The sequence below is a fragment of the Xyrauchen texanus genome, chromosome 9 (genome assembly GCF_025860055.1).
Source record: "Xyrauchen texanus isolate HMW12.3.18 chromosome 9, RBS_HiC_50CHRs, whole genome shotgun sequence".
In the NCBI taxonomy this organism is placed as follows: domain Eukaryota; kingdom Metazoa; phylum Chordata; class Actinopteri; order Cypriniformes; family Catostomidae; genus Xyrauchen; species Xyrauchen texanus.
This window is the reverse complement of record NC_068284.1, coordinates 38,086,507-38,108,884: the sequence shown is the minus strand read 5'-3', so window position 1 is coordinate 38,108,884 and position 22,378 is coordinate 38,086,507. Positions and strand designations below refer to the sequence as shown.

The following is a 22,378-nucleotide window of genomic DNA, read 5'->3' as shown; positions in this document are numbered from 1 at the left end:
TATTTAAGTATTCACCAGATTCAAACAATTGGCATAGATTTTTTCTGATAACTAATAATTCCAAAAAGCATCTATCAGCACTGATTATTCTGAAAAACGGATATATCAGTCTACCTTTACTGTAAAATATTTTCTCCACTTGCTGGGTTTCAACTTTATCAATGTAAGAGGTTTAAAAATGACAATTGAAATGATTAAATTAATAACTGCACAAGCTTTTAATAACTGTTTTTAATAGTTGATTAAAGCTTTAAACAACAATTATGTACAATTATCATGTGCAACTACACACAAAGGTCTGACGTGTCTTACCCCTTTGGGGGTGTAAGTGTATTAGGGGGTGTAATTTATTTAAAACCTCTCCTCTAGGGCATAAAAGAAAACAGTGGTCACAAATAGCTTTTCTTGGTTTTCTGATGTCACCAATGAAGTTTAAATTATGATTCACAGATTGTAATGTTTGTGTCAGTTCAAGGGAAAAACAATAAGTTAAATAATAAATATTAAAAATTTTAGTTTTAGTTACAAGTGAATTGTATCTGTTAGAGAAGCACAATTTCTGGATTAATAACACATGACTAATTCACTAGTTCCAGCAATGACAATTTTACTATTAGATGACATAACACATTAAAGCTGTGAAAATGGTATGTATAATAGGCTGAGTGTATGATTAATGTACACACATTTTCAAAAAAGCTTTGAGAGAAAAGACAGGCCAACGCCAATTGCTTTAGGGATGAAGCCCGGCAAAACCATAGTTGCAGCAGAACCCAATCCATCCAAAACATTGCGGACTATGGATGGTTCGGACTCCTTGCCTTTACTAATGTCTGCTTTCAGGCTATCAATCTCCCTCTGCATCCGATCAGCCTCCCGCTGGAAGCCCTGCTGCTGAAGAGCTTCCATTTCCTACAATATAACAAAAAAACAACAACAATAACAACTAATTAAAGAATGATTAACTCTAACCTTGATCCTAAACCTCACTCTACAGAGATTTTGACTATCAGGTTCAAACCGTTTGCACAGCTTTATACTTTTGCATTTCATCTTTTGCCATAACCGTTAAATAGATTGTTCATGTAAAATATCCAGAAGGAGGTTCAACTTATAGTTCCACTTTTTATAAATACGCTTGACACATACTGTATGATTTTAACAAACAGTGGATGTCAAGAATTTCAGTGAATAACAATTGAAAGATTTCACATCTAAATGGGTTTGGAACAACATGATGACAGAATCCTTCATTCCTTAAAAATTAGACAATTTGCATAAATACTGTACACAAAAATCCATTATTCCCATGATTAATTTTTGCTGATATATTTTAATTTAAAAACACTTCGATTTTGCAACGTTTACTCCTCTGGTCCACACTCGAACAGCTTTGTCCTCCACCAAAAATAGAGACTTCAAAAATGCAAAAGTGGAAAACTATGACTTTAGGAAACTGAAAAAGGTATTTATGTCTCTCACCCACACTAGAATGACGTTTTCCTCCACTGAAAAACCCGAACATGACGACGTTGTAAAATTAAAAACAGAGTTTTCAAACTAAAATGTATTGGTGTGGATGTGGCCTAAAATCCAAAGTTCTAAATGGATTTCGAGTTTCTAAAGAAAGTGCCTTGTTCTTACTTTCAGTTTTGCATCAAGAACGCGTTCATTGTCTCTTCTCATTCTCTCATGCTCTCTTTCCATCTGATGAATGATCTGATTAACATGCTCATCATGGGTTCTCTGCATGTCGTCAAATGCTTGCCTCTGTAAACGGTTCTGTTCCATTAGACCCCTTTGTCGCTGCTCTAGAACCTCATTCTTTAACCTCTGCACTGCATAAAGAGAAAAAGTAAAACACAATCATTCCAACACTACAAAACAAATGACAGACAGGTGTGTAGGTAAACAGGATACATGCAGTTCTGACCCATATAGAATTGAAATTTAGATTAGACAGTGATGAATGTGTGTTCTTTGTTCTGCATTAAGTTAGTGTGCTCGATCGTATACAATTGAAAGTCTCTTGCCTAATTGTTGAATGATAGAAAAGACTTGTACAGTAGCTGATATGAATGTTACCCTCTTGTTTCTGTTCCACCACACTCAGAGTTTTGTCAGCTTGAAGAATCATATTTCCAATCTCTTCCTTTGCTTTAAAATACATACTCAACACTTCCTCACTCTATAAAAAAACAAATAAAAAAAACAACAGGTTTTGTTTGATAGAACTAAAAAGTCAAACATGACAAAAAGCACCTCAAAATTATTATAAAAGTAGACAGTATGACTTGTGTGATATATTCCAAGTCTTCTGAAGCCATATGAGGTTTGGGGTCGTTATTCATTTAAAATACTCCCCTTTTGCTGCAGCTCTCAAATCTCATTATCAACTCTGTATACTCAAGCTGGCTCCATAAATTCAGTTATAATTCACAGATGTACCAATTGTGATTGATGTCAACCCCGACTTGACACATCTTTCCTTATTCAATTCCTTGTTCAATTAACAAGTACATAAGAAAAAATTTGGAAATACTGAGCACAGTCATAAAAAACGCATTTGTGCATGGAACTACTTTATTACGCGGCGGATCAGAATCTGCTTCAAAACAAATGATGCGTCCAAGCCTCTCTAAAACATCTCTTTAGAACCACTAGTATCACGACTTGGGCTGCTTCTAACATGTTATTGGAGAAACAAGGATGTGAGTGTGTGTGAGAAAGAGAGAGATGGAGCATGATTACAGACTACAGCATCATCAACAGGTGATCCATCTCTCTCTCCCTTTCTCTCTCTCTCTCTCTCTCTCTCTCTCACACACACACACACACACACACGTTTCTCCAATAACATGTTAGAAGCAAGATACTAGTAGTTCTAAAATGATGTTTCTGAGAGGCTTGGACGCATCATTTGGGAAATGTGGAAAGCTTCCCAAAACGTTTGACCCAAGTTAAACAATTTAAAGGCAATGCTACCAAATACTAACAGTGTATGTAAAATTCTGACCCAGAGGGAATAAAAGCTGAAATAAAACATTCTCTCTACTATTATTCTGACATTCCAGATTACTTTGCATTTATTGTCATTTGTTTAATTTGATATTTAGTCCTTTCAGATGGAAAACATTTATACATTAAATTATTATTATTTGAACAGTTGTGAAACACTTTCTCATGATGTGTTACATTCATACGAGCAGACAGAGAAGTCAGTTTGAAGTAAGTTTGGAGCAGAAGAAATAGAAATACATTTTGTGTAATTTGTCAACTTTACACTAAGCTAAAATGCTATTTCTAGCCATTTTACATGCACATGTTACCAGGCACAATCATATTTCTTTATCAATCACATTCATTCTTTTTTCTAGAAAGACCTTTGATATTAGGGCAAAAATCATATTCTTGATAATAATTTTTTTAATATTTTTCTGTCAAAATATCTAAAAATCCTGAAAACAAGATCAATTCGATTGATCTTGTTTTAGAAACACTACATAATATATTTAGGTTTTTCAGAGAATGTATTTTCAGCATGTGTATTTTGTCTTACTGTACTGGCAGAGTTTTTAATAGTCAAAGTTAAAAAAATCAACCAATGCTGAAGAAGTAATCCAAAGTATTTAGAATACGTTACTGACCTTGAGTAATCAAACGGAATAAGTTACAAATTACATTTTACAGCATGTATTCTGTAGTGGAATACATCTCAAAAGTAATCCTCCCAACCATGTATATATATATATAAAACAATGTAAAAGTATCATTAAAATAATCCATGCAGTATATATATATATATATAACAGTGTAAAAGTATCTGTCATTGTATCAGCGAGTACATTCTTTAAAATGTATCCAAAAGCAGGTTTGGAATGACTTGGAGTTAAAGGTTATTTTAAAATAGTAAAAAAGTAACTTTTCTGTATCTTTATCAGCATAATGGATGGTGATGTGTGCTGTTACAAGTATGACCATCTAGAAAAAAAGAATACATGCAAAGCATGCATGTGTGTGTTCATTACCATGATTTGTGTCCGAGTTTTTTCTCTGTACTTATTGGCCAGATGTGTAATTGTGTCTCTGTACTCATTGTATCCTCCAGGCTTCATGAATAATCCATCAGAAATGCCTTTTTCCAGTGTATCAAACACATGATGCAGATCTGCCTCACATTGTCTCACAGACTCGTCCAGATTCTGTTGGCACATTCCTTGATATTCTTCATGAATCTTTCCCTAAAAAGTGAAAAAGAATGAGAGAGAGAGAGAGAAACTGTTTGTTATAACAGTATGCTCTGCCTTCATAGATACACTGTTAATGATAAAGACAAGCAATGTGTCCAATTTCACTTACTATCCATCCTAAATAGCATTCAAGATTATAATTAATGCATCCCAAATCATAGTACCGAAAAGGTCCAGATGGTATGCAATTTTTGTTACATGTTAGATTGTCAAAATATAGGAACCCAGAAGGTGTGCTATTCAAGTGCATGCTTTTCCAGGTAGTACTGCATCTCTTTAAAAAGTGGTGAATAAATGCATGGCAGAAGTGGCACAGCAGCCTGATGTAATAATGGCTTTTAGTTAAATGCTAACGTTTACACTGAAAAACAAACAGTATAGTACATTGATATTCTAGCTAATTCTTGAAACTTGGCACTACAATACTGCATATAGTGTTACCTTGCTTGAAATGTCCCTCAGTTGTAAGTCGCTTTGAAAAATACATCTGCTTAATGATTAAGTGCAATGTTAATGTACATGTAGTACACGACAAGAGGATATGTGATATCATGGCACAATTCTATGATGTATTATGTCCTAATGTTGCCGTACATTCTTAATACATCCTCAAAGGTATGAACTTTCCAATTACCAGCAAAGTAAATACTGTTAGTGCACAATATATAAGTATGAAAATTGGGACACAACATAGCTCAGATTATCTCCCCATCTGTTATGTTATTTTAGTGCCTCTATATAACTGTCTGCCTTTCTTTATTTTCCTTTAGTCTACTTCTTTTAGTTCCCTCGGTCTGTGTGTTAGTACCATGAGCTCTTTCTGATGAATCTGTTCATTGTCATTGAAAGACATGGTGATGAAAACTTCAATGGCCTTGTTCTCTGCAATTTTGTGGAAGTTGGACAACTTAGGAGGGTCCATTGGAAGCTTAGTCAAATTGAACATCTCTGCAATGTAAAGCTGCAGGGCCTCATCCACTGCTCGGACATTCTGGATCTTGGCCAAAGACATGACCGCATTCTCCAGACAGGGTACCTTCCCACTGCGGATCGCCTCTACGTACACCTCAGCAAGATTACCTAGAGCTGCCAGGAAATAAAAACTTTCTCAGTCATTCAATCAGTAATTCTAGTCACAGTTCACTGATTTCCACAGACTGTTATTAGCAGCTTATGAATGGAAACAGTTGCTGCTGAAGACCAAGTTTTACAAGTAGCATTCATTGGCACAATTATTAGCAACCATTTCTATTTTTTCAATCAATGGTAAGAAAAGAAAAAAGGTCACTATATGTATCACACACACACACACACACACACACACACACACACGCACACGCACACGCACACGCACACACATGCACGTTGGTTAGGCTATCCTTATGAGTACTCTCCATAGACATAAGGATTTTTATACTGTACCTAACCTAACCCTCACAAAAAACATAATTTAGTATGTTTTTTAAGCAATTTGAATTATAGGGACACTAGAAACATCCTCATAAACCACATTTATAGCATAATAATCTTGTAATTACCAGTTTGTAACCTAAAGTGAACTCGTAAACCACCCAACCCTCATTTTGTGTGTAAGAAAGAGATCATTATTTAAGTCCTTTTTATTATAAATTCTCCTCCTGCCTAGTGGGAGGCGATATGCATGAATAATGTGAATTGCCAAAAACAAAAGAAGAAAAATGAGGATGGTGGTGATTTATAGTGAAAAAGCTTAAATATGTATCTGTTTCTCACCCACACCTATCATATGACTTCTGAAAGGGATAGTTCACCCAAAATTTGTAATTCTCTTATAAAAACCTGCATGCCATCCCACATGTGTATGACTTTCTTTCTTCAGCAGAACACAAATGAAGAATGTTTCAGCTTTGTAGGCCCTTACAATGCAAGTGAATGGTGATCAAACATTTGTAGCTCCAAAAATCACGTAAAGGAAACATAAAAGTTATCCATAAGACTCCAATGGTTATATCCATATCTTCAGAAGCGATATGATAGATGTGGGTGAGAAGCAGTTCAAATTTGAAGTCCTTTTTCCCCCTATAAATCTCCACTTTCACTTTCACATCTGAAATTAACATATGTTGCCTGTTTAGTTTCACTTTCACATCTGAAAGTGAAAGTGGAGATTTAGAATAAAAAATGACTACTGTTTAAGTAGCAGACAACAACTATAAACAGATAAACAGCACCTATTTATTATTGATTGACTATTTTCAAAGTATTAACGAGCTGCTTAAATACATTATTTAACAGCATTTGTCCACCATTCACAACATTCAACCATGCACAATAAAATATTAGGATATTTTGGGCAGTGAATTTTTTGTTTATAATTTAATTATAGACTATAAAATAAATGTATTAATCAATGGCAGAGTTTGTGTATGAAGCTAAACTTCATGGTAGGAGATGAATTTAGTTGGTTTTCGTTTTTATTGAAAATGTTTCATTTATATTTACAGTAAACCACCGGGCAACTTATGCACGTCTTTTATTCAGCCTATATCTCTGACACTTTTGAAGGACAATTCTGTTAAATTTATGACTCAAAATTATTATTTTAACCATGTTTTTGTGGCTAAAGAAGAGCTCCATTAAATTTTCTTTGGTTTGCATTTAAAGATTTCAGACTGATTGCAGACCAACGTGGACTCGATTGTTTAAAGACTCTGACTTGACTAAGGTGGACTTGAACCCAACACTACTGTGAAAGTACATACCGGTTCCGGTAACTGTGCGGCCTCCTCTGATGGTTTTTGGTTCTGCACTGCCATATATGTAACTGCAGAAAGTGTTGGCCTGCTGCACGAATTCTGGCTCCAGTTCCGCCTCGGTCAGCTCCTCCATTTTTCTCATGCCTTGTGTACTAGCAGGCCGAGGGAACACAAAGCACTTCCTCAAAGCAAAGAAATGACGAAGACAGCGTCGGGGAAGATTGAACCGCTCAATCTGAGGTGAGCTACCTGAAATGAGTTAAACCTGTGAGGCAACAGTAGTTATTTCTCAATTTCTGATTGGTACAGCAAGTGGTGCAGAACTTACATAAGTCACAACAATGTCATTGTGTGCTTAAATATAGCAACATTGAAAACAGATGACAGTGAATGGGCAGTGTTTTGATTGAGTGTTTGTTTGTGTGTGAAATGGCGTTCGTGAGATGGCGTTATTAAAGGGGTATGTATGTACTGTATATATATAATGTCACTTAATATCACTTAAATGTCAATTCACACCTGCTTTGAGCTTCAGTGCACTCTCCAGATACTCGTCTGATGTTATTAGTTCATTCCCCATTTTCAGTTCCAGTGTGAAGTCCCGAACAGCCCAGACAAACGATGGGAAAACATGCATGAATTCTGCTGACTCATCCTCGTCTCGACTTGCCTGTGCCTTCACACGAATGTTCTCTGTCAGCTCTGTCACATAGCTATATTTAGCTCTGTTCAGGAGGAAATTCACTGTTGCTAGGAGAGACTGTTTTGTATGTGTTTGTTTACTGTGAGTGTGTATAATATATATGTACAAGTTTATTGTGTTTGTACTTACTGTATGTGGGTAGGTAATGATATTTCAAGCAGATTCTACATATAAAACAACATTTTTCTAATACTTCAATGACTATCATACAGTTTTTATAAATTGAGAGATTATTTTTATTCATAAAACCTATATAATTGAACTCATGAAAGTAACTGTCACTGACATCAAAGTCAGTTTTTTTTTTTTTTTTACATATTTCCCACATATTTTGTATTTAAACTAAGGATACAGCTGTAGGGTACATAGTGAAACCACTTAGGTAGGAAATGTGGTAGAGGGGTCTCTAAATATGTGAAAAATGTTGTCTGTTCCACATGGAGTGATTAGAGTTTATACACACACACACACACACACACACACACACACACACACACACACACACACACACACACACACACACACTTGTTGTGTTTTATGGGCTTGTTAATGCTTGTTAAAAGAGATTAGTTAAAGGAATAGTTCACCCAAAAAATAAAATGCTCTTATCATTTACTCACATTTATGCCATCCCGGATGTGTATGACTTTCTTTCTTCAGTAGAACACATATTAAGATTTTTAGAAGAATTTCTCAGCTCTTTTGGTTCAGACAATTCAAGCGAATGGGTGCCAATATTTTTAAGCTTCAAAAATCACATAGGTCAGCATAAAATAAATCCATATGACTCTTAAACAGATCAATGTTTAAATACATTTTTACTATAAATTCTCCTCAGTCAATATCCACTTTAACTTTCACATTCTTCTTCTTGTGCTTTTGGTGATTCACATTCTTCATGCATATGTCCCCTACTGGGCAGGGAGAACAATTTATATCACAAATGGACATAAGTATTCATCTGTTTCTCCCCCACACATATATATCACTTCTGAAGATATGTATTTAACCACTGGAGTCTTATGGATTATTTTAATGGTGCCTTTATGTGCTTTTTAGAGCATCAAAATATTGGCACCCCTTCACTTGCATTGTATGGACCTACAGAGCTGAGATATTCTTCTAAATATCTTAATTTGTGTTCTGCAGAAGAAATAAAGTCATACACATCTAGGATGAGATCATTTTAATTTAGAATTTTTGGGTGAACTATCCCTTTAAAGGTGCTGTAAGCGATTTCAGCCATTCTACTTCCATAAAACATTGAATTAGCCACGACCCTCTATCCTATGAGCTTTATTGAGATCAACATCGTGCAGAAACGGTTGTCTAAAACAACAGCAGCAAAGTAGCGCCCTCAAAAGACAACTGTTATTAACAACATAGATTAAAAATGGCATTAAAGGAATAGTTCACACAAAAATGAAAATTCTCTCATTATTCACTTGTCTTGGATTCTACTGAAGCAAATCGAAACATTTGTGTACAAAATACATTGATAATTAAAACGTTATTATCTTTTAAAAGACTTGACAGAGCTCTATCTTCTTCTAAAAATCTTCATTTGTGTTCTGCTGAAGAAAGACAGTCATACACATATGAAGATCTTCCAAACACAACGTTTATGCTGTATTGCTGTGTGTTATTTGTATTTATCTGTTCTTTTCTTTTTGATGGTGATCCTTTCATAATTGTCTGTCATAAAATAATACTTGTGCGGGAGCTACACTTTCCCTTACATTCATGAAAAATTTTACCCAAAATTATGATGTAGAAAAAAGTTTTTGTTATTTGTAAACAACTCATGTGTACATTTACATTTACTCAACCTTATTTAGAATTTAGTTCCTTTTTACTTAGTTTTCTTTTTTAGTTTAGTTTTTAATGACGTAAAACATAAATGTGGGTGTTGTATATGTGTGTGAAAAGGATACTGCAGCTTTTCCAGTGCCATGTTGTCAATGACCCCTAAGCTGTTGTACACCAGAGTACTGCTGAGCAGAACAGCCAGACAGAAGATCCATGTGTCATGTTTCTCATCCCCCTGAAACATTAAGAGGCCATCAGTTCCAGTAACCTGCATTTTGCATTTACTAGCAACAAGATAAAATGTGTGCAAAAGAAATCACTACTGCTCTCCAGTTTTGCTATGGAGGAATAATGTTGCTTAATGTTGCTATGGAAACATCAATGTGAATTCTGTGTGGCTGGTCTCACCTTCTGCACGTCACCAAGTCCCTCGGTGTCCAGCAGCACCAGAGTGTGTCCTTTTTTAAAGGGGTGAGGGACACACCACATCCAGATGCCTTTGGTCTTGGATTCGATAGTGCTGCCCAGAGCAAAGCCTGAGACAATTGCATTTTTAGGGTCAAAGACAAATAAGGATGTAATATAGAATAATGATGTACCAAGCTAGAACACACACACACACACACACACACACACACACACACACACACACACACACACACACACACACACACACACACACATATATATGTATATATATATATATATACATATATAATATTTTTATATTATATATATATTTTTTTATATATTTTTTTCTTTTTACATTTATTTATAGTGATGTAAAAATGCAGTAAATACAACTGAATACATTTGAGTGTACACATATCATTGTTTTTAAAGCCAAAAATAAGTTGTCAAACACTTTAACAAATATAATGGATGACATAAAGTTTTCTTGGGGTCATACCATTTGACATACAGAAAGAACCTAAACTAACCTTGCTTTATTTTAAAAGATCAACTATTTTCACTGTTTCTAAAAAAGCTGTTCAGCCATGACGTCAATTTGTAGGCTCTTTGTTTGTCCAGCTGTGACGGAGGCTTGTTCTGATGTAAACGAGGTTGTAGCTCGTTGTCTACATTACTGCGGTTGGAAAGAGGTGTTGTTTGTGTTTTAAGAACGTTTCGCGTATGAGTTATTGATCCGGGAATTTCGAATCTGTGAATATATTTATGTCCAACTTTACCGAACTCTAAAAAGCTCTATTCTAAGTTTTTTTTATTATTATTTATTTTTCGCATTTTATACTTTCTTGTCAAATTTAATTATTACAGATTATGTTTATTTATTCATGATAGCCAAACAACAACAAAAAATAATAATATTAGGAGTAGTAGGCTTATTTCTTACCTGACTGTTGTCCCGCTAGGCGGTTCATAATGTATGACTTCCCCGTACGGTAGAGTCCCACCACGGACACCACCACCACCGGCTCCTTGATCTCATCCAGAATGTCTTTGGCCTCTTTCCTCACACACAGCTTTCCATTTAAATCATTTTCAATAAAACACACCGGAGATGACATTCGCGCACTACAAGCCATGTCTCTGCGAAAAAAAGCACAATAAAATGACAGTCTTAGCGACAGCACAACACCGCGATGCTTCAAAACGCTTTATTTAGTAACATACATTTACGTTATTGCGTGCCAAGCAAACAATACAAATAAAATCTGATTGTTTATTACCTATTATAAAAGCATGTAACGGTCACAGGCAGATGAAGGTAAAAGCCCTCTTACGTTTCCGTATGTGTTGCTGCAGCAGTTTGTAAATTAACTCTGAAATGTACTCTAGTGTTTCAGGCTCCTCCGGTTGTTTTTAACATCATGATCAGTACAGAACCAGACTATACCGAAAGTGAAAACAGGCAACTCATCCTGTGTGGTTGGAATCATGAAACATTCTTAAGATTAAAAATCTTGTGAAATATTTTCTTATTTAAGAAAGTTAATTTGCAATAATTTACTGCTTATTTCTTACTTCATATAATGTATGCTAAGATCTTTTGACTCCCCATACCAATTGGCCTGATAATAGTTTGCACGCCTTTACAATTAATAGACCAGTTCCGAGAAATGGCCCGTAATGTCAGCTCAGCTAACAACACGTGGGCGTACACACACTGCAAAATATATATACAAAAAACATATTCGTGTTAAATGTGACTCTTACAGTCTTACAGCAGACTCGGAGAGAAAGCATCGGTAGGATATTTAATTTCCTTTAGTACGATATAGTGAACAAAAAACATATATATAATATATATATATATATATTTAACTTAATAAGTCTTGCATTTATTTGTTATTTCCACAACATTTAATATTGTATTTATTTTTCTTTTTAATTTTAAATATTTATTTTAAATATTACATAATGAGGAAGAATTGCTTTCATATTATGGCATATCTGTACTTTTGTGCTTCAAAAGATATGTTATTAAGCTCTGCCTGGGTGTTTTTGGTGCTGTAGGTCTATTGTAGCTTAAGGGAAAACCAAAACATTCTGAGAAAAATATGTTGGTATTTACCTGTATGATTGGACTCTGAAATGGATGAAAAGATAATGTGTTTTGATTTGGATGACTAAGGTCCTTGAGAACATTTAGCCCTTGGTTTAGGAAGTATTTTTCCTATTGTTTTCATCCACTGGCATTTAAAATAATACATCAACAATAACTAGTATGATTAAAACAATTATTTCTATAAGTCATTAATTATAAATATATATTGTATAGCTTATTGTAAAATATTCACATATATATATATATACAAAAAAATTAGGTTGCTTGAGAGTAGAAAGACTGATTAGATTACATGTTTCACCATGCCTTATAGACAATAGGGAGTATGTTTTGAGCTATTTTGCATTGGTTGATAGGTGATCTCACTTCAAGATTATGGATAGAGTGGTTCTCTTTCATGTTTTTTTTTTTTTTTTTCCAATCAAGATGAAATCACACTGACTTGCTTCATTGTTCTTTCTCACTGATCACTGCAATCTTTGCCTTTTAAGGCACTAGTAATTTGCAAAGTAAACACAGGATGTGGGATGCACATATACCTCAGTAATGAAGATAATCAACAAACATCAAATAAAAAGATAAGCACTGAGCATCAACTATTAACTAACAGTGATGACAAAAACAAAAACACAGATTAAGTCTGCTAACAGCAAACAATAAGACTATAGCACTAACCATACAAATACATTCATACCACAATGCATGCTGGGATCTGGCAAATCAGCAACATTTTTCAATATTAAATAGTGTTTAGACACATTTGTTAAGCTATTTGGACAACATAAAGGGTGACATTGATTGTCTAACATGTAGTAAGGGGGTTAAAGGGAAAATAGGAGGTGAGAACCGGCTTAGCAATATAAATTATGTTTTATGATAAACATAACCAAAAACACACAAACATAAACACATACAGGGCAGCTGCCTTTATCACCCTCAGGCTGATTGGGGTCTAAGCGTGCGTCGCTCCAGCCCGACCCCACCCTCTTCCGTTCTACACATGTGTTTATATTCAAAGTAATTTACATTTCTCAGTATCGAAGATTTTGTTATAAATTATGCAGAATTTACTGACACAGATTTTAGCTGATTCAACAAATCTTTTTGAGTACAGTAGATTTGGCAAATACGCTTGTTAATTCACCTTAATTATATAAACCGATTCAGTGAGAATGGACTAAATTAAGCTCAGATAAATTGATTGAACTCAAATATTCCAGTAGAATGGAGTATGTAAGGATTTATTTTTATTGTACTTCATTTAATTGGTTGAAAACAACATTAGGTATAACAGTGCATGGGTTTGAGGGCAAGTATGCCCATTCCAATCAGTTTGTGAATGAAATATCACAGAACTTTTTAGCTAATTAAATTATCATATGTGTTCAAGGAACTGAATTAGACAGCTAGGAATTAGCATGATTAAAAAGATCTGGCAGGTATCAATTTACCTCCGCTTTTGTTTTACCCCCCTTTAGCAAGCAGAATGGCCCAGAGAGCTAGAATGTCCAAAGAAAGACCAATGTCACAGCCCATTTGTTTGGTGGAGAATGTGGGTGGATCACTCTGCATCTGTAAATATGCCATTGAGTATCTGAGTAGGATTAATGAGCCGGTGGTGGTGGTGTCTGTGGTGGGACTATACCGTACAGGGAAGTCATACCTTATGAACCGCTTGGCAGGTCAACAGTCAGGTGAGAGAATCTGCGGAATCTTTAATTTATCATATAAAGTATAAGTTGATAATGAGAATAGACCAATTGAATACTTGCACATTTGACATGCATTTAAGAGCAGCAGCTGCATCAAGTATGGGCGTATTTTAGATAAAATAAATGTTGGTAATAATAATGCAATTGTTGCAGGCTTTGCTCTTGGAAATACAATCGAGTCAAAAACCAAAGGCATTTGGATGTGGTGTGTGCCTCACCCCTTAAAAGAAGGGCATACTCTGGTGTTGCTGGACACAGAAGGACTGGGTGACGTGGACAAGGTGAGGGCACCACAGAGTACACATGAATTTTAAGAATAAAAGAAGAATTTTCAGGGCTCTCTCTCTCTCTATATATATACACACACACAAAGACATGCACTAAATATTACTGCTTTAATCTGATGATACTGAATATGTTTCAGGGAGACTCTAAGAATGACGGATGGATCTTCTGTCTGGCTGTTCTTCTCAGCAGCACTCTGGTGTACAACAGCCGTGGCACAATTGATAACAATTCACTGGAACAGCTGCAGTATCCTTTAGCCTGTCACACGAATGACCCTCTTCCTCTTTTTATATAAACACAAATACACTTTATAAGATGCTGTTATTTCTCAATGTGCCGCAGCTACATTACTGAACTCGCTGAGCAGATCAAGATCAAATCTCCATCAAAAGCAGCAGACGAGGAGGAAGAGGATTCTGATTTTGTGCGTTTTTTCCCCTCATTCGTCTGGGTCGTTAGAGATTTCACCTTGGCTTTGGAAATAGATGGAAAGAGAGTGACAGCGGACGAGTACCTCAACTTTGCCCTCCAGCTGAAGAAAGGTATTTCTACCAGGATTACTTCTGGATCCTGATGAGTAGAATTGGGTTTACCTTTCATACCCCTCTCATTCCAAACCAGTTAGATTTTTCTTCTATGTAAAACTAAACAGAAGATTTATTTGCAGAGCTGCGTTTTTTCCATTCACCAAAATTGGACAGTAAAAAAAAAAAGATACCATAAAAGTAGTACCTAAAAGTATCTTATCTCTTAAGTTTTCGAATGCCATTTAAAGGGATAGTTCACCAAAAAATGAAAATTCTCCCATCATATACTCACCATCAGAGCCGGCCCAAGGCATAAGCAAACTAAGCGGCTGCTTAGGGCCCAGTGTCCACCAGGAGGCCCACCAAGAGCACATGAAATGACAGCTTGATTTAAAAAAAAAATTTGTGATATATTATGTCAATGAACAATGGTAATTATACAAAAATGCAATATAAAAAAAAAAGTTATTTTATTTGTAGTTGATTGTTCTGCACTTTTGCAAGTTGTTAATTTTTTTAACCAAAAGCAATTAAAGTGGTTAACTTGTTTACAGTAAATGCATTGTCTGCCACATAGTGCTGTAAGACTTTGAATATGAAAGTGCAAATTAACACCTGACCACTCTTGTGGGTTTGCTACTGTTCTAAAAACCATAGAAGGGTAAAACAGGCAGACATTGTTATGATGTAAGCACCAAGTTGCCCCCAAATCAAATTCTGTTTAGGGCCCCATAAATGCTTGGACCGGCCCTGCTCACCTTAATGCCATTCTAGATGTGTATGAATTTCTTTCTTTTGCTGAACACAAATGAAGATTTTTAGAAGAATATCTCTGCTCTGTTGATCCATTCAATGCAAGTTAATCGTGGCCACATCTCTGAAGATCCAAAAAGCAAAAAAAGGTAGCGTAAAGGTAATCCATACGACTCCAGTGGTTAAATCCATATGTTCAGAAGCGATATGATAACTGTGGGTGAGAAATAAATAAATTAAGTCTTTTTTACTATCAGTATCTGTATAAATGTTTACTTTCACTTCCACATTCTTCTTTTGTTTTTTGGCGATTTGCATTCTTTGCGCCACCTGCTGGTCAGAGCTGGTCAAATGTGGAGATTTTCGGTAAAAAAGGACTTAAATATTGATCTGTTTCTCCCCCACACCTCTCATATCGGTTCTGAAGATACAGATTTTACCACTAGATTCATGTGAATTACTTTTATGCTGCTTTTTGGACCTTCTGGGTTCTGGGCACCATTCACTTGCATTAAATGGACAAACAGAGCTGAGATATGTTTGTGTTGTGCAGAAGAAATAAATTAATATACATCTGGGATGGCAGTGAGTAAATGATGAGAGAATTTTCATTTTTGGGTGAACTATTCCATTTAATAGCTTTGTAAGAGAAACAGACTTATACAAAGAAAAAAAAATAAAGAAATGAAGCAAGGCTATTTGTAATTTTCAGACACATGTACATGCACATATTTAAACATTTAAGGTCTTGTAGTTGCAAGATTGAAAAAAATAATGCATTACAAATGTTGAAAAAATCTTTGTTAGTGCAGTTGACTAGACAAAAGAAATTGTATTTCTCCTGAAAACCTCATTTAGGTGTGAATAAGAAAACCAGTGACTACAACTTGCCCCGTCAATGCATCCGGAATTATTTCCCTACCCGGAAGTGCTTTGTGTTCCCATCTCAAACCTCACCGGATAAAATGACATGCTTAGAAAGTCTATAAGAAGAGGAACTGGTGCCGGATTTTTTAGAGGTCACACAACATTTCTGTCACCACATGTTTATCGAGAGTGCTGTGAAAACACTGAAAGGAGGACACATAGTTACTGGGAGATGTGAGAGTTTTACTTAATTATCTTCTCTACACTCTGTAGCCAATTACTTTGAAATCTGTGTTTCAAACACATACAGTAAGCCTAAATTATACATCAAAGAGCATCTTCAGTTTTATGACAATATCACAACTGTTGAACTGTTCTATCAAAATAATCAAATGGTCCAATTTATTAAAATAATGTATGTGTTTGTGTTGTTAGTGCTTGGCCATCTGGCTCAGAATTATGTGGATACAATCAGCAGTGGTCGTGTGCCCTGTCTGGACAATGCAGTGGTTACTCTGGCAAATCTTGAGAACCAGGCAGCTGTTCAAGAAGCTTTAAATGTGTATCAGTGTGGGATGGAAGAGGTAAGACATACATATTCTGATATATTGTATAAAGTCAGTGTTGGTACTCATTGAATGGCCCACGTTTTACATACTGTCCTAAGTGTTTATACGAATGCACAGATGTAGTTCAGATCTAATGTGTTTCTGTTTAACAATTAAATTAACTTTTGCTTCTCAAATTTGTCTTGCTGAGATTCTTACTCATAATGTACATCAACATATACATATATATATATATATATATATATATATATATATATATATATATACATATATATATATATATATATATATATATATATATATATATATATATTTCTCCTGAGGAATTTTAGGAAAATATCTGAGACATATTTGATACTGTAAATAAACCATTGTGAGAACTCCATTAAGTCTCCTGAAATATGGATATCCTATTGTTTAAATTGTATTGTATGCATCATAAAACAACCTTGGGTTTTCAAAGGTGCTATATAAATAAAACTGTTAATTATTGCTTTTGTTGAGATAATTTTTAATCCAAGCTCTTTTGAGGAAGACTGCAACTTATGGGGTAATCAGCTCACTCAGCAGTTGAAACTGTCTGGTGTTTTTTAAACAGCTTTATAAAGCATCCATCTGACCAGTGGTCCACAACATTCATTAGGCATACATTGACAAGATATCTGCATTTTAAAATGGTCATATTAAATAATAGGTCTGTGAGGGATCAATTGTGGATTGAAAAGTGACTTAAACCTATATAGTGTAACTCTGTTGATGGAACTGCCATCAGAAAAACATAACTAAGGACACAGCGTTTGGTTATCAAAATAAACGCAATCCCACAATAACAAATGAAATCTACTAGACTACAAGGTCAGTCAATAAATAAAGGTGTGCCTTTGCCAAATATTCATAAAGATATTCAACATGTTGTTGAAACTTTGCAAGTATCAGAACTGCTGCAGTCATTCACTGAAAGCACACACATACAGAACACACTTTGTAATTTAGAAGTGTGTTTTGCAGGTGAAGAGTAAGTTCACAGTAAATGTGACTGATCTTACATCGGAACACCAGAAGTTCAGCAATTTGGCTACCTCAGAGTTCATGAAATACTCCTTTAAAGATGAAAAAGGAGAATTCCATACAAAACTACAGGTAAGTCTCAAATTCACAGTCATACACACACACTTATACACTCATACAGACAGGGGTTTTCAAACTTTTTGTTGCCAAGGTCCCCCAAATATGATGATCCTCTTGCCAGGGACCCCCAGACTGCTATCAGGTCCCTGAATAACGTATAACATTAGGGCAGCACAATAATGGTTAATGGTAAATAAATGGTTAATTGTGATTTTTTTTTTTCTTTAAAATTTTTATCACGATTATTAATCACAATTGTTTGAGATTTTTTTTCATTACAGGGCTGCACGATTTGGACAAAAAATACTATTGACACTGCTCTAATATCAATTCTAAATTTTTTTTTTTTAATTTCAATAAACAGCACTCATGTTGGATAAGCTGTTAAAACTACAATCTAGTAAATGATTTGACCAAAAGTCACGTTTTATATATAATATAAGATATATTAAATACAATATAAGAGTTACTCTGTATGGATTTCACACATAAGTTCTCTATAAAATTAGATATTATTGTCATTGACAACAGTAATATATTTCTGTACTAATTTAGTAGGTAGAAATGCTATCCGGTCTCAAGCCATTATTTTGACGAGGAAATAAATAACCGAAGAAAGTGTGTGTGTGTGTGTGTTGTTTCTGTTGACAACAGCTTTGACAGGCTCTGGATATTCTCTGGTGCTCCTTCATAACATGTTAAAATGCTCCCATCTCCTCCTCGGTCCACAAAACCACGGTGCCATGAGTGTATTTAAAATTTTTCAAACACTTTTAATTTAATACTTGAAACTTGAGATTTTACTGAAGTAAATCTGGAGCGTTTTTAACGCGGATAGTGCACATTAACTGCACGCACGAACTGAACCGAACCCTTGACTACCAGGGGCCCTTAACTGCCTGGGGGGCCCTGGGCTTTAAGGTTGCATGATCCAGTTTGGCGATTCCCCCGCTCGAAAACCCATCATCAGTGAAAATGAAATGAAACCTTTGGCCATGAAAATTAAAACACACTCTTTCTTCATCAAACAGAATTTATTCATGTTCATTGCGAGAACATGACCAACTTGACGTTGGAGAACACCCCAACGTTGCGGTCGCGGCTTTCGTTCTTCAGCGGGAAAGCTGCTCCAGCTGGCCCCCACGCTGCACCATCTTCCTAAGGGTTCGAGGCCGGCTCAGCTGGCACTGATTGCGATTTGATGATTTAAATGGGCGCGGTTTTGGGGTGTAGGGAACTACATGACGTCTTGTGGGGCATTGGGGGAGGTTATGAGCAGACTGATGCACCTGCTATTACGCACGCAGCAGCTTGCTTGCACCTGCAGTTCACGTAACACAGTTCAGCTGTTGTGCCATTTTGCTATAGGGACCCCTAGTGTCACTACAGGGTTACAATATTGAGTGAGTGACAGAATGGGAACGTCTTGGTTACTGTTGTAACCTCCGTTCCCTGATTGAGGGAACGAGGCACTGTGTCCCTCTTGCCACAACGCTGTACTATCTGCTGATATGGCCGGCACCTTGTCTCAGCTCCTCAGCACAAAACCTGAATGAGTGGCTGCATTATAGCTCCTTTTATACCCGTATGTCTGGGGAAGTGGCATGCAAATTCCACTCGCCAATTCTCATTGGCCTTTTCTCAAAGATTGAAGGTGTTTGTGACTCCCAAGGGCATCTTGTTCCCTCCATCAGGGAACGGAGGTTACAACAGTAACCAAGATTATATAAATATTGTCTTTGAATATGCAGGAAGAAAAGTCATCTTTAATTAATGAAAGGTGGAGTGGGAGCCAGATTGTGATTGATTAATTAGATTTTTTTTAAGTATCGATTTTTTTCACCGATAATGCAGCAGCGGTAAGACAGACAAAATGTTAGTACGTCATTTATTTTTGCATTAAAACAGAATATGCACACACACGTGAACTGAACCTAGAGGAAAATCTTTCTAAAAGAGTGAAAGCTGTTATGGGAGCAAAGGCAGGACCACCATCCCAATTAATGCCCATGGGTTTGCAATTAAATATTCAACAGGCATATATTGGTGTGATGTTAGAGTTTACACATACAGTATATTTGGCCATATAGTGTGTATGTGTGTTATTTATATCTGTATGCATGTTTATAGGAAGCCATAGATACATACTATTTAGACCTGATGGATAAGAATGAGATGGCATCACAGCAGAAGTGCGGACAGCTGCTGAACTATTTGTTCTCTGAGATGAGTGAGCGGTTGCAGAATGGAGTGTACAGTCAGTCTGGAGGATATGAACTCTATTGCAGAGACAGAGATGCCATCATTGCAAAATACCGCAGTGAGCCCAACAAAGGAGTCCGGGTGAGGACATTTACTGAGTGTGTTTGTGGGTCTGCGCTTGAGTGTGTGGGTGTCAGTGTGTTTTCTAAGATTGTTGTTTATGTGCAGGCCGAGGCTGTGCTGAATGAGTTTTTGAATGAAAGAGGAGCTGAAGCAAAAAGTATCCTTTACAATGACAAAAGACTCACTGAGAATGACAAAAAGATTCAAGGTAAATCTTAAAAACTATCCTAAAAAATGCATTAATTTCCCCATTTCATTAAATTGACTAATCCTTGAGTAAATGAAAAAGCACTTGTGAAATTAAAGCAAGATTTTTACTGAAGAGCATGATCTCTGTGGTTGTCTTAGAGTGAGGTTGGGTATCAGGTTAGTGCTATTATTTACATAATTTATCTTTTTTTTCTTGGCTGAATGGTCAGAGGAGAAAGGAAAAGGCGGCTCTGCTGGAACAGAAATGTAAAGAGGAGGAAGAGAAACGAATTGAGTGTGAACGAATGATGGTGATAGAAAAAAAGCGGAACGAGGACAGAATGAGGCAGATGGAGGAGAAGATGAAGCAGGAGATGCAGCAGCAACGGCAGGAGATGGACAAAGCTCTGGAGAGCAAACTGAAGGAGCAAGAAGAGCTGATAAAGAAAGGTTTTAAGGAGAAAGCTGATTTCCTTGGTGAAGAGATAAAAAATCTAAAGAAAGAATTGGAAGAGAACAGTTGCGCATTTATGCAATATGTGATGCCTCTTCTCAGTACTGTGGCAAATGTGCTTCCCAACTTGCTCCATTACGAAATTATGAAAAGCGTGCTCAAAAAATAATTACAAGGGGGGATCAAGGGAAGGGCAGCAGACACTCATTTACCCCTAATTTAATTGAAGTTTCATTTTCCTGGGTGTCAGAGTTACTTAAAGCAGTGGCTGAAGGTATATTACAGATAGTGCTGGGTAGTAACGGATTACATGGAATCTGGATTATGCAATCATATTATGAAAATCAAGCACTTGTAACTATTCAAATAAACTGGATACACTACTGAAACTTTTGATATGGATTACATGTTAATAAGGCAATGGCAGTAAATTGTTATAGTTATTTGATCACTGTAATTTTCAAATTTTTAAATCTGTTATTAAACAGATTAAAATATAATCTGCCTGCATAACCTGATGTTTAGTCCAAACGGGCAACCTAATCCTGATCTATGCTGATCAATGATTAACACCATGGGACACTCCATATATCTTGTACCTCAGCTTTGGAATAAGGGATGGACTATCAGTAAGCATTAAGGGTTAAAAGTAAGTGTTTCAGTGTTTTGAGATGAATGCGTTGGCCTAAACACCACTGCTATTGATTTTGTGATCCTTACATTTCGTACATTTCATGTTGATTTTATGTTAATGTTCGTAGTGTTGCTATTGTTTTATGCACTTCATTGATTTTGATGTCTCTGTGTAATGTTTAATGGACTTTTAAACAATGTCCTAAGGACTTTGTGATGCTTTTTATCAATAAAGAATGGAACATTTTTTCCTTCCTCTTTGTATTTTTATGTTAAAATAGCCTACTCAAATGCAGATCAAATAATAGAGTTAGGTTGGAAGTAATCCAAAATAATCGTATTAAATTATCCGAAAATGTAATCTTCAAGATTACATTACTGATTGGAATTTTTGTCATGTAATTTGCTTTCAGTAGGATATCCGATTAAAATTCAGAAGTAATATCCAGCACTGAGTACAGAATACAGTTGTGTGGAATTAATGTTTGTGGTGGTTCAGATGGCAGCAAGAGTGCAGGTAACATAAAGCTATCTTTGTTAAAAATGTAAACTGTGGGTTCAAATATTAATTTAACAGTTTTTTCTCTTTGAAACTGATTGGCGATCCTTTTTAGGCATGCTGCCTTTTTGTCCCTCATATATTGTGAGAAATATGAAATTGTACATGCTGTTCTGCTCCGTGTGTGTGTGTGTGTGCTTCTGACCTTCCATGTGTGTTCAGTTGACCCCAGATGCAGGCTGCAGTGAGCACGATAGTGAATCAATATATTTAGCAACTGCTGACCATTTTTCTTTTCCTCTTTATCATGTTCCGCATACTTATTTCTGTGATCTGATTAAGGTCACACCCGTCCACAAAGTCAACCGTAATTTAATCACGGCTGGAACATCTGTATATGGCCTCTA

General features: G+C 35.8%; 1 protein-coding gene and 1 pseudogene across 1 annotated transcript; one reads left to right on the top strand and one right to left on the bottom strand.

Moving 5' to 3' along the window:
- Positions 1 to 286: 286 nt before the first annotated feature.
- Positions 287 to 11,455, bottom strand: gbp2 (guanylate binding protein 2). The gene is made up of 11 exons (XM_052134707.1): positions 11,189 to 11,455; positions 10,852 to 11,048; positions 9,906 to 10,033; positions 9,623 to 9,732; positions 7,505 to 7,698; positions 6,992 to 7,234; positions 5,059 to 5,336; positions 4,029 to 4,241; positions 2,086 to 2,188; positions 1,645 to 1,838; positions 287 to 912 (listed from the first exon to the last, which is right to left on the bottom strand). Exons 2-11 carry the CDS (start codon positions 11,042 to 11,044, stop codon positions 691 to 693), a joined length of 1,878 nt encoding a protein of 625 aa, XP_051990667.1. The 5' UTR covers positions 11,045 to 11,048; positions 11,189 to 11,455; the 3' UTR covers positions 287 to 690.
- Positions 11,456 to 13,531: 2,076 nt separating this feature from the next.
- Positions 13,532 to 20,770, top strand: LOC127649552 (guanylate-binding protein 1-like; annotated as a pseudogene).
- The last annotated feature ends 1,608 nt before the right edge of the window (positions 20,771 to 22,378 follow it).